Source organism: Lygodium microphyllum, chromosome 26, assembly GCF_053477565.2.
Source record: "Lygodium microphyllum isolate KBCC chromosome 26, Lygodium_microphyllum_v1.1.10, whole genome shotgun sequence".
NCBI lineage: Eukaryota > Viridiplantae > Streptophyta > Polypodiopsida > Schizaeales > Lygodiaceae > Lygodium > Lygodium microphyllum.
In genome coordinates, this window is record NC_141160.1 from 103,747,122 (window position 1) to 103,760,984 (window position 13,863).

The window sequence follows — 13,863 nt, forward strand, 5'->3', positions numbered from 1 at the left end:
TCCTTTCTCTTTCTTCAATTGAGAATAGTCCTATTTGTAGTGTCCTTTCTTGCCATTATCATAATTTGCAATCAACGCATGTGCACTAAAAGAAGAAGTAAGGAGTATATCACCGTCACTATCATTCTCATGAGTGACTACAATTACCTCCTCTATCTTTGCACTACTTTTCTTTGCAGGTTGGTTGTCCTTTTTCTCAGCCTTGTTGTCTTTAGTATTTTTGCTTTTGCCTTTCTCTTTCTTCAGTTGAAAAGAGTCATGTTTGTAGTGTCCTTTCTTGCCACAATGATGACACTTTGCATTTTTTCCGCAAGACTTGCTGCATGCTCTATTTTTAGAACTGCCCTTTTGTTGAAATCTGCCCCTAGTGTGCAATGCATTAGAAGACTTGTTTGCTGAATTATTTTACATGTTGAGTTGTTTGCTTAGCATTTGAGTTACTCAAAGTTGTGCTGAAAGTATCCCAACTGTCAAGCAAAGTGCATAGCAAAAAAGTAGCCTTGAACTTATCATCAATGTGGAAATCCAAAGCAATCACCCGATTGAAAATTGAGTTGAACTCATTCAAATGTATAGACATGGCTGTACCTTCCTTTATGTGAAGGTCCATCAACTTTTTCAGCCAATAGACCTTGCTGGCTACACTTTTCTGAGCATACAATTCCCGAAGTCTTTGCCACATTTCATATGCAGAATTCAACTTCTCAATGTTAAAGAGCAAGTTAGTTGATACTGAGTGCTCTATGATAGAGCATACAAGCTCATTCTATTCATCCCACTCTTCTTGTTCCATACTTGTTAGTCTTATTCCCTTCGCTTTGATGGGATTCACTTATTTCTTCTGCACCAAGACATTGTAGCAGTGTTTTTGCCATATTGCAAAATTGTGTGCACCCTCAAGCTTCTTGATGTGCAAAAGGCTGCTGCTGTCACTGTTTCCAGCCATGATTTGCAGTACTAAATTCACTCAAATGTCAACAAATGCAAGCCCAAATGTCACACAAATGACCACAGTACGTTGCAAGTTCCAGCCAGCAGTGAAAATTAAGAAATTGCAGAAATTTCAGATCTGGAAATTAATTTCCAGAATTAGAGAATGTTTGCTACTGCACTCCACAATCAATTACAGCCAGATTTTCAAGCCAATGCACCAATTGCATGTAAAATCTCCAAAATTCTGTTGCAATTTTTGTTCCAAATGCATTCTTGGGCACAAATTTGATGATTGCGGTCAAAAGCCCCAAATTTTTAGAGGCAAATCCACGTGAATTGCATCAATACATGTACCCAAGTGCATATACTAGGCAATTCTTACACAATTTGATGAAATTCTACAAAAGCCCTAATTTTCTCGGGTTCGATGTGCACAAATTTTGGTGAAATTGACAAAATTTCACTAAAATGGGAAAAGCCCTAAATTTCTTGGGCAAATGTGCACCAAATTTGCAAATTTTGAATCAAATTGTCCTGTTTTGCATCAAAATCCCCAAATCTAGAAAAAGCCCCGATTTTTCGGCTCAAAATTTCACATTGTGGTTATGCATGCAAACGTGTGTCAGTGGGCCAAAGATTTAATTCAGAAAACCTTTGAAATTTTGAAAAATAATGAGAAATCTGGCTCGTTATTTTGATTAGATTGCCTCTTGCAATCTGAATAGTCTGATGGATGGATGTAGTTTGACGAACTGTTAGATGCATCCTAATAGATTGACGCAGTCTAACGGATTGACATAGTTTGACAAACTGTCTGATGCAGCCTGGCGGACTGACATAGTTTGACAGGTAGTGTGACGCAGCTTGACAGACTGTCTTGATGCAGCTTTGATGAATGTCTTGACACAACTCTAGTAATCTAAGCAGCTTGACGGACTATCTTGATGCAGCTTTGACGACTATCTTGACACAACTCTAGCAACCTAACGCAATGCTGTTGTTTGCATATATATATATATATATATATATATATATATATATATATATATATAGAGAGAGAGAGAGAGAGAGAGAGAGAGAGAGAGAGAGAGAGAGAGAGAGAGAGAGAGAGAGAGATGCGATGTGATTACAATCTCAAAAAGTACCACTTTAGGTTTTTGATTTCACACACACACACACACACACACACACACACACACACACACACAGTACATGTGTAAGGTGTGAAGAAAAACCAGGGTTTGCACTGAGGAAACACAGTGTATGACCATGACAGAAACACAAAGAGATAGACACAAACACAGACACAGAAAGCAAAACTCCAACCCTAAACTCAAAACTCAAACCTTAAACACAAAACTCAAAACTCAAACATAGAAACTCAAACACAAACAGAAGAAGGGAGAGAAGAACACAACTTTGAAGTGAATGAATACTGCAAATGAATGTAAGAGTGTACAGATACTCAAGGGCAGAGCAGTGTCTCGGAGAGTGACATCCACTGGAGATGGATCCGAAGTCTGTGACCACCAGTCAGAGTGTAGGTTGAAAGGATGCAAATGTAGGTCTCAGGAGGACTAGGAGCACCAAACGCAAGCTGTACAGATGACGAAGAGGGTGGGCAGGTGTTGCTTGGTGTGGAGAAGTTGTTGCCTAATAGAGGAAGTTGTCGCCTGATGATGGAGATGGGCTGCCAGCTGTCGCCTACACACTAGAGAAGTAAACATAGCAGCATCAGGTGTGGCAGCAGTGTCTAGGGCTGGACAGCCACGTGTGTGTGGACTGATGGCTGAAATTTGCATTCAAGGTGTGAAACCTGCAGAGACGGGAATAAGGCTGAATGGGGGCAGCTTGTCTATTTATAGATGTTGAAGGGTGCCTCAAAGAATTAGGGTTTTTGGGGGACCACTGAAACTCTCTCAGACTGCTCCCCTTTTTAGGGTTTTGCATTATTTAAGTGCGTTTTGGGGTTGTTTTAAGAATGCTAATTAGTTGAAAAGTGTGTTTTAGCTCAACATAAGGGTGCGTGCACACCCAAACACCGTAAAAGGCACGGTGACCCTTTATTCACAACAATTGCTGCATCCGCTTGTGCCTTACGTTGGGGATGCCAACAAGTAAACAAAGTATTTTGTTCACCTCAGGAGGCTGGTTGAGAAGATGTTGCAGTTCCATGTACATGAGGTTTAGAGGTTGTGCTAGTGGCTTGCCTTGATGTTGGAATAGCAAAGGGGTTTCAAGGAGTCCTTGTTTCTTGAAACATTTTGTGCTCTTTGTCCTTTCGAACATACTCCTCCATAGGGAGCTTGGCACAAGACTTAATCCCAGTTCCACTAAGACCAAGTTGATGGGCTTTCACCCTTGCTACCAATCCACCTTATTCAATGCCATAGTCATGTCGCATCCACCACCTAGCTCCACCTTTCTTACTATTGTACTTGCGTAAGATCTTCACTTGATCCCACCAATATTCGGCTTGGGTTGTCTCCTCTGTGCTAGTCTCATTGAGAAAGGCTTCAGCAGCTTCGGGATTCATATTTTGAGAGGAAGAGAAAGCTTTGGGCTGAGAGAGAGAGAGAGAGAGAGAGAGAGAGAGAGAGAGAGAGAGAGAGAGTGTGTGTGTGTGTGTGGAAGCTAAGTTGGATACTCTAGCCTTGAATGGCATGGGGCGAAGCTGAAGTGCATATTTATAACGTTTCTAGACCTGATTGTTACCCCTCCATTATTTTTGAAACTTTATGACAGATTTGATTATTGACTCTGTGGTATGATAATTACTTTATTTCTATGATTGAAATATATTAGACAGAGAGAAAGAGAGATCTGCAGGCGGACTGTTGTAGAGAGAGAGAGAGAGAGAGAGAGAGAGAGAGAGAGAGAGAGAGAGAGTTGCTAGTGGTAGTTCTACGTCTGTTTTAAGCTCTTAGTTCATAGTTGAAGTTTAGCAGTCCTAGCTCTGTTTTCACTGTTCAGCTCATAATTGGAATTTGTTGGGAAGTGGATTGTCGGTCTATTGTGTGGTAGAGAGAGAGAGGCTCATAAATAGTAAGTGGATTGTCAGTCTATGGTGTGGTAGAGAGAGAGAGGCTCATAACTGAAGTTCTTTAGGGAGTGGCTGTATTGAGAGAGAGAGAGAGAGAGAGAGAGGATCTGGATTCTGTTACAAAGCTTGGGCTCTGGACTCTGGAGCATGACAACTATCACTACGGAATCCGGATTTGTGAAAGAAACGAACTAATCGCAATACCTTCGAATACATCTGGAGCTGGGTCATGCCACGCAGCCCCGTTTAAAACAAAACATAAAAATGTTGACTATTAAACGTTTTAACTTTATTATTAATAACTTTCAAGATTAAATGCCAAACATTAAAACGTTTACTATAAAAAACGTTTGGAAATTGGACGTCACAATTAAAACAAAACATAGTTAAAAATGAAACTTTAAATTAAAACATTTATTATTAAAAACGTTTGGACAACATGATCAAAACAAACAAAAGCGAGACATTAAAAGAAATCACTTGGACATTAAAAATCGAGACATTAAAAGAAATGTTTAAACATTTATTAAAATCAAGACATTAAAAAGAAAATGTTTGGACGAAACATTTGTGACAAGATGTAAATAACAATCACTATCGTATTTTGAAAAACAAGCTGATTAACCAAAAACGTTTCGGCTATGTGGGGAACGTGCAGTCCGAAACGTTTCGCAAGGTGAAACGCCATGTGGCAGCCAACGTTTCAGCTGGGGAAATGCATTTCGGGCTCAACTCTCTGCGTTTCAGCGTTTTGGCTCCTCCCAAGGGGCATTTTGGGGCGTTTCCTGCTTCTATTGTTCTGATGCAAATTGCAGCAAAATGCCAGAGGATGACTGATTACAATGCCATCATGATACATAGTTTTTCTCATAAGTGTACCCTGGATAATTGGATGAGCTAGCACCATGCACAAGTACAAGTTTCTGTTGTCTGCACATACAAGTTTCTGTTGATTTGGATGTCATAATAACTGGTACAAAGGCTTTGATCATTGGTTTTCTCAAATTGTCAGTTTTCGTTGCTTCGAGATGATTTGTGGTGAACAATTTCTAACCCTTTGCTGATGGATATTGAGTATATGTTCTGGATCTTGGTGTTTTCTTTGAACTCCTATCAAGTGTTGTCAGTAAGTAGTCACTTTCAGTTGTGCATATGATTTTCTTCGATCTGTTGAGATAACATGCTGTAGCCCTCTCCAGGTCATAAGCAAGGAAGAAAGAAGAACAGTGGCTTACCATGAAGCAGGTCATGCTGTTGTAGGATGGTTTTTGGAGCATGCAGAACCTTTACTAAAAGTCACTATAGTTCCACGTGGTACTGCGGCTTTGGGTTTTGCCCAGTACGTCCCAAATGAAAACCTTCTAATGACCAAGGAGCAATTGCTAGATATGACTTGCATGACATTAGGAGGGCGAGCTTCTGAAGAGGTACATCGTCTTCTAACATTTGAGGCAAAATTCAGTTTAATTTGGACTTATGATGCTAAACTTGCTGGAGTTTTAATTTATGGCATCATGGATATAGATTTTCATTAATGCATTTCTACGAAAAAGTCAAAAAGTGTCTGAGATATTCATAATTGCTGGAGTTTACAAATAGACGACAAGATCTTAAAAGTCCTTGTTTGTTGTTCACTCAGAATCTGGCTCAAGCTCTGTCCAAAGGTTTACAGACACATTAGTATTTCAGGGAGGGCTGTATGAAGTTTGCAGGCTTTTGGTACTATACATATATCTGCAATGTAGAAACATAATCAAGAAAATCAGGAGTCTTCTGACCTTTGTTTGTTTCCCATAATTTGTCCCAAGGTTTACAAATGTACAAAGTGTGCACTTTATGGGCTTTTGGTACTAATGATTCTAATACAAACGTATATATTATTTGATGGACGAGCTGTTTCCAATTTGTTAAGGTTAAAGGTCTACCTACTTTGATATTTTGTTTGTGGCTTATGTGTTAAATGGTTTGCAAACATGATAGCCTATCCTGAGATCTTAGTAATTGCAGGTCTTACTGGGAAAGATATCAACAGGTGCTCAGAATGATCTCGAGAAAGTGACAAAAATGACTTATCAACAGGTGGCAGTGTTTGGTTTCAGTGAGAAGGTGGGACTCCTATCCTTCCCTCAAAAGGAGGATTCATTCGAAATGACAAAACCTTACAGTGATGGAACAGCAGAAATAATTGACAAGGAGGTGCGAGAATGGGTCTCAATAGCATATAAGCGCACTCTAGGGCTTATTCGTGAGCATAAAGATGGTGTGGAACTACTTGCACAGGAGCTTCTAAAGAAAGAAGTCCTTCACCAAGATGATTTGACGAGGATTCTTGGTGAAAGACCATTCAAGGCTGCAGAGATAAGTAATTATGATAGGTTCAAAATGGGCTTCCAGGAGGAAGTATCAGAGGCTGAAGTCCAGCATGAAGATAACAAACAAGAGGATGGGGATAGCTCTCAACAACCATCTTTGGAAGGTACTCCAGCAATTTCGTGACGATGATGATGAAAAAGAGCATTTTTTTGTATCATTCCTCTGTGGAGTGCTGTTCTTGATATGAGTCAAAGAGATTCGAATTTGCCCATTGCTTTGCTCAAGCCTACCACAAGGTAAAGCCATCGATTTCTGTGCAAGTTCATCTGATTTGTCAAGGGTGATCTTCACAGCCTTGTGCATGATGTCCGCTTTTATTTAAAATTATGACATTGCACAAAAAGGAAAGACTGCAGGGTATCCTTGCTGTAAACATGAAAATCAAGGAGATATATCCTGTATATGGGGAGGTGACACACCTCCATTTTGGACTACTCAAAAATGTCATCTGTACTTGTAAAGAAAAACTACAGCTGACCTCTTGTAAGTAAAAGTTCTTGGTTTGTCATTGGAGATTCCATTTTTTTCCAGAGATTGATGTGGAAAGGTCAAAAGTACTAGTTGCTAATGGTATCTCAATGGACATTCCATGGTGATCTATACAGGACAGACGAACTAGTAGGTTATCTCAAGGAAGAAGAGGAACAAGGGTTCTTAACCTTTAATTTCCTCTTGTGTGATTATATCAGCTTCATGCCAATAAATTGAATGCCCTCCAAAAGCGAAATGCACCCCTAGTGATGATTTTGTACAAAAGATATATCATTTTAAGCTACTTTAAGCTATGACACAAATTTAAATAATGCATCCTTGAGTGTTGCGCTATTGGCCCTCTTAAAGCGAGTCTATCGTGAATTCTTACATTGTAGCTAGGTCTAGTTGAAAAAAAGTATTCAAATGCCCAATTTTTTATTCGAACCCAATGCTATGGTTTATATCTTTAAAATTCTTAAAAGATATCCAAGGGGGAGGGGGAGGTTATTGTTTTGGCCCCTTTACCTTGCTATGATTGCTTAATGCTGGGTAGCAAACATCCAAGTGCTCTCAAAAAAGCAGCCGTGCATTTATTATGTGAATAGGTGAGAAAGATTGTACTTTTAAGGTTGGTTAGAAAAACTAACAAGTTTTGATTCTGCATATGCATATATGCATTTATGACATAGGTATGAAAATGCTGATTGGTTTGTTTGAACACGTCCAGTTTTGAGCAATTTTTTTAAATTGATGCGAGATGTTTGGGTACTTTTCCTCCTCTTTTGTGTGGGTGTTTTTTTTTTCTTTTGGCTTTTTTTGGGGAGGGGGATTTTGTTTAAGGGAAAAATGGAAGAATGTGATGATGAAATTCCTTTTGAAAATTGAGAAACGGGGCTAGAGGTTACAGTAATCATGACCTTGCGTTGTTTCTTTAGTTGTGCTATACTTATACTCCATTAACATTCTTCCCTTACCCAATATCCTAACACTAGTTTTTGAGTTGGTTCATAGTCTTGAACGAAGTTCAAACATGGGGTCAAGTAAATGGGCTTGCTACATGTTTTAATGTAGAGTTGTAGACCACATTATTCCACTACTTTTTTGGACTTGTTAATTTTGCTAACTAGCTTCTTAAAGTTTTTCAAGATCCAAAAATGCCCCAAATGGTATGTTGTAAGGCATACTCCCTACATTGTTCAATGGTGAACACAATCTTGTGTTTGTTTCTAGGATCATTGATTCTGAAAGGTAAGTGAGCGTCATTGATCATTGTTAGAGTCGGAAGTCTTGCCATTTGCACATTTATTTAACAAATTCTAGTGAGAATTATATGAAAACAAGAAAATAATGCATCTAGAAGAGTAACTTTATTATGATCCCTATTTATATTACGTTTACACAATGCCACTAAGTTAATATAGTTTCAATTTTTGGTGTCAAATTTGTCAAATTTTGATTTATTCTATAGTTATTCCCCCTCCCTTCTTAGTAGCATTCAACACCTTCCTAGCTAAGATTAGTTGCATTGAGTTTTCACTTGTGTGTATCTATAATAATGAAAAAGTGTTATTGTGTATACAAAGTGGGTGTTTTATATAAAACTGGATGGTATTGGGGCATCTTTGGAACCCATTTGGCATGAATATGTTGTGGTATTGTGGATTTTATGTCAACAAAGTTCACTTCAAAATGCGATCAACTTCTAGTTATTGACCTTGCTAAATCTCTTCTATACACTAGTGAGAAGTTTTGGGGGTGGTCATGTAGCACACTATTAGAGGACTCCTATAGATTTTAGAGGAGGTAGCTTGCACATGATATTGAAGGAGCTTAAAATTTAATGAATAAAAGGAACTAATTAAGATAACAACACATGTAACAATCAAACCCTTGACAATTGCTTACCACTAACTGCTTGGTACACACACCATGACCAATATTCATTCCTCTAGATGTTTGGCAACCCCATCAAGTTGGGTAGTATATGATTGTTTTTGGTCATGTAATTGGTCGCACATGGGAGTTTATACATGTCGAAACTTTTCGGTTTAGTATGAACTATGGAGAGTCCACTAGGTAGAAAGACTAAAGATAGTTGATATATACTTCTTGTATGCTTCATAAGAGAAAGGGTTACTTAACATTGGCAAACACCTGTCTTACCACATAGGGTCCAAACCATCTTTTGGAAACTTTATGCATGGCACTATGCTAGTTATCTAAACTGCTATCATAAACCAATACCCAATCCCCATCTTTTATGGTTCTTGGTCTTAGTCAATGTCTTTTGTCAAACCGTTTCTTGTTCTGTATCCTTGTTGCCCTTAACTTTGCAGTTGCTGCCTCTATGTCTTCTAACTTTCTTTCCAACTGCCTAATGCGTAAGGCCAACAACTCCTCTCGATTCAACTCCTCCTCCCAAGGTAACACACTCCATGTGACTGTCATCTCTTCTATCGGCATGATAGGTTTTTGACCATACATCAATTCTGCAGCCATATATCCTGTAACAGCACTATGAGTTGTTCTGTCAGTCCACAAAGCATAAGGGAGAAATCGTGGCCACTCTTTTACCTTCTCTCCACATGCTTTTGCCAATGCCTTCACAATAGGTAGATGACCTCTTTCACTTTTGCCATTTCCTTCAGGGTTATAGGCTGATGCTAAAGCAAGCTTTATCCCCAATTGTGCAAAGAAATCATGAGCCTCATCTGCATCTAGCTCACCCCTATTTGTAGTAATTTTTCCCACACAGCCATATCAACAAAAGATCTCTTCTAAGAGAAAAGTACATATGGCATTTGTCTTCTTAGTACGTAGAGCTCTCCCTTTCACTTGATTAGTCAAGTCTTCATGAGCAAGCACAAGATACCTCATTTGCCAAAGACCTGTAGGCATTGTGACCAAATCCACCACCCACTTAAAATGAAGAGACAATGGATATGTGGGTTGCAATCCATCCCGATGTCTCATAGTTGAATACATTTGACATGTCATACATGTTTCCACAAAGTGAGTAACATCCTTATACATACCTTGCCACCAATATCTTTCTTTGATCTTTGTAAAAGTATCCCAAAGACCTCTATGACCAGTCCATAAGCTTTCATGAAATTCTTGCATGACAGTTACTTGTGAACCTCTATCACCCAAAACTCGCAATGGCATACCCTGTTTCTTTTTAGCATGTTTCCATAAGTATCCATCTTTTAAGAAAAATCCATAGGCTTTCCTCTTGATCTTCTTAAACTCCTCATCTGACCATTCATCTCTCTTTGTTGATGTACTGAGATATTGACAAATTCTCAGCCACTCTCTTGCATATTTGTCTTCTAGAAACACTTCTACACAAGATGCAAAACATCTGAAGTGTCTTCTCTTTGTTGTCCAAGCTTCTGTTAATGTCGTAGCAACACCTTGCATTGCTAAATTCTCTCTTGCAATATCATTTTCAGCCATAAGAAAGTCATATTCTTCCCCCTCATCCATCATCCCATCTTCATTCTCATAGCGTGCTCGAGATAACATGTTTGCCACTGGGTTATCTCTTCCTGCAATATGTTGAAATTCAGGGTTCAAAGATTTGATATATGCAATCCATCGGAGCATAGCAATGTCTGGGGTAGCACAACTAGTAATCATACCCAATACCGGCAAATAATCAGTCTCAATGACTACATGAGCACCCATAAAATACTCCTTATCACATTTAAGGGTTGTCACAATTCCCCATAATTCTCTTTTTACATGTAGATATCTTCTCAACCATTCAGTCAATACTTTTGTACAAAAGCGTATTGTATATCTTTGCCCTTCCTCATCATCTTGCCCAATTGCCCATCCAATCCTGATTGGGCTTGTATCAACAGTAATAATGATAGGCTTTCCATGTGAATAGTCAACCTTTCTCAACATAGGAGCAGATTTTAAGAGTTGCTTCAATTTCTTCATTACTTTCTGATGCTTCCTTTCCCAATGAAATTTCTAACCTTTCCTTAGAAGCTGATAAAGAGCATCGGCTACATGTGCAAAGTGAGGAATCCATATCAAATAGAACACACATGCACCCAATAATCTACGCACCTCTAATACATTCGTGCATACATCTCGCATTCTATCAATCCCATCTATTTTTGCTGGTGATGGCCTTCGCCCATAAGGTCCACACATATGCCCAACAATCAAAACCTCTTCAACTCCAAATACAGACTTTTGTCCAAAAAGAGTTAAATGCACCTCTTCTAGATGTGTCAAAATCCTCTCACAATCCACAATATGGTCTGCATCCATGAGCATCCATCTCTTCATTCTTTTCATCCACTGCACACCCTTTGATTGGAACATCATCCAAGAAGGGCATAGTCAATTGTGGTATAAAATCCATGAGTACCCTATTTATAGCATTTGTCATGTGTGTCACTAAGTTTGTTGCACCTTGTGGGAGAGTACACATCCGTACTAACCCCAAAGGAGTCTTCATGGTTGTCATATCCTTGCTTTCAATTGCAAGTTGAAACTGATCATAACCGAGTAAAGATCACCCAAAGAATAGATCACTCTGCCTGCAAAAGCCTCTGCAAATTCATCAACCATAGGACTTGCACCCATATTTCTTATGGTCACTTTATTGACCGGTTGCATGTCTTGAATAAATCTCAAAGCCCCATTCTTTTTGGGTATAGTAAACTAACGATTTGAGTACGGGGCTGAAGAAGGCTCCAAGATCTTCATGCAAATCTTTTCATTTAGCAAATCCATCAGCTTTGGCAAGTAAGCTATAGGCACTGGAATAGGCCTCAAGTTCCATGGTACATGTGGCACAGTAAATATGACCATAGGAGTGACAACATTTGGATCCACACAACCTATTTCACTTGGCTGAAATGCAAATGCCTTCCCATGTCTAGCCAACATCTGCATAAAACAGTATCTCTTAGTAGGCAAAAGAAACCCTTCTGCATCAACTTTCAATTCCTGTAATGTTTCAGATGTAAACTGATGACCTATATCTTTAGGATCTTGTAAGCTTGGTTGCATTGACACTTTTTCATACATACCCTCACTCTCTGGTGGAAGTGGCAAAGCAATTGGTTTCACCTTTTTGTCAACTGTCTTATACTTTGTCTCCACAAGTGCTTCAGCCCATTGTAATCCTTTTTGCTGAGCAAACAATGCTATAACATCATACATATCGAAAGAACATACTAACAACACTCTGTTTTCAGCCTCATTTTTTACATGTATAGTTGTTGAAATTTCAGCCATAGTGTCAATAATATTCAACCCATAAAAGATGCATGAAATGCCATCATTTTCAGCTAACAACCCCAATGCTCTCAATTTCTTAATAGCCCATTTCATAGATATGCATTCAACCCTACACATAGCTTCCATAGGCTTAAACCAACATGAACTGTTTGCTGTAAACTGAGAATTACCAATAGTAAATACATGCTTCATTTCATCAAGAGGCGAGTACACCCACCGAACAACACCATTGTAGCCCCGCATTACAACAATGCTTAATGAAAATCGAGGTCTTTGAATTCCCTTGCATTTGGAACCAAAGGAGACTCTCGAAGTGTATCACGATTTCTAGGACGATTAACAAAAACAATAAGAAATTGGACTGCTTTTCTCCCATCCTTGCTTTTGATTCTTGCATAAACAGAACCATCATCACAAGCATCTTTGTTTTCATACGCACACATGTAATATAGGGCTGTCCCAAAATCACTGCATATGAGGAATTATCTTGCACAAAGAAGTGTTGCTCTTCCTATACATCACCAATCGTCACTTTTACATTAGGACATGCAGCATAGAGCTCCCCTGATGAATTATTTGTAGCCCTCATTCGCCAACCATGATCAATGTCTACAGGCCATGCACCATTTTTATACAATCCCCGCTCAATGACATTTATCTCAGACCCATGGTCAAGTAAAGCAACACAAGGAGTCCTAGTTCACAATCCTAGTCAAGATGATGACTTAGTCATGGTGAGAGAGTCACTACAATAGTTGTTGTGAAGGATGGGTACTCAGAACTAGGGTGAGGTTAGTGGTGAGACTGTGGTGTGAGGTCAAGTTGTTCAATGTGGTTACACCCAAGACTTACTCTAGATGATGTAGCAATTATTGGATGTTTTCAAGTAGTCATTAGTCATCACCCAAGCACTTAATAGTCATTTTTCAAGCAGTTACCACTAAGTGTAGTTATACAACTGTAGCCTTGTACTCATGGTTGAGATCCTCAATCATCCATCATGTGATGATGTGGCATTAGAGAGTCATGTGATGGTGGCTCTAGACAGTGTAGAAAGCACATAGTCATGGCCATATGAATGTGGCCAAGAAATCATTAATCATCATTTAGTAGTCATAATCATTTAATCACCAGTCAATCATCATTCTCTTATAGTGAATTCATTATGATATTTTGGGTTTTTGAGATAAAAATTAGGGCTTCTAGGTCATCTCCTCACTCTTGTTTGGCTTTTTGTAGTAGGTGTGTCTCTTATCTTCCCTCTCTTGTTGGCTATGGCTATATTTAAGTCATATATGGTTTGAAGGGATGATTAATAACTTAGAGATGTGGCTCTATGCTTCAGTTGGAGAGAACATGATGTGATCAAGATATGGAGAGAAGATGTAGAGAAGATAGAAGACTTGTTAACATCAAGATTTCTTCTTGATTTCTTGGCAAGTCAATTATAAAGAGGTGATGCAGGACATACATTGGCACTCTAATGCCCTATATGGTGGATTTCCTTTGGATGCAAATCTGTTGTTCTTCCTCTCTTCTCCTCCTCTAGGGGGGTGAATCCTTCTCCCTTCTAGCTCTTCTTCTCCTCTTGCACTTGTTTTCTAAATCCCTATCTCCTCTACTGCCTCTTTTCCACAAATTTGACAACACATCTAGGGTTTGATAGGTATATTGCCACTCTTAGAGTCTTTTTGTAGTTGACTCTCTAGGTGATACACATGAGTCATAGTGAGGTTGTGGAAACAAGCATGGTCAACAAGCTTTAGCCAATC

At 38.9% G+C, this 13,863-nt stretch overlaps 1 protein-coding gene across 2 annotated transcripts in view; it reads left to right on the forward strand.

Moving 5' to 3' along the window:
- Positions 1 to 6,859, forward strand: part of LOC148013621 (ATP-dependent zinc metalloprotease FTSH 8, mitochondrial-like) — a 54,683-nt gene extending 47,824 nt beyond the window's left edge. The window contains exons 7-8 of one of the 2 annotated variants that reach the window (XM_087668369.1): positions 5,176 to 5,403; positions 5,616 to 5,906. In XM_087668369.1, the coding sequence (XP_087524495.1) occupies positions 5,176 to 5,403; positions 5,616 to 5,657 (270 nt within the window). In that variant the 3' untranslated portion in view covers positions 5,658 to 5,906. Of the gene's footprint in view, positions 1 to 5,175; positions 5,404 to 5,615; positions 5,907 to 5,983 lie in introns of those variants that run through there. The other variant, XM_087668368.1, reaches the window with a different exon arrangement.
- The last annotated feature ends 7,004 nt before the right edge of the window (positions 6,860 to 13,863 follow it).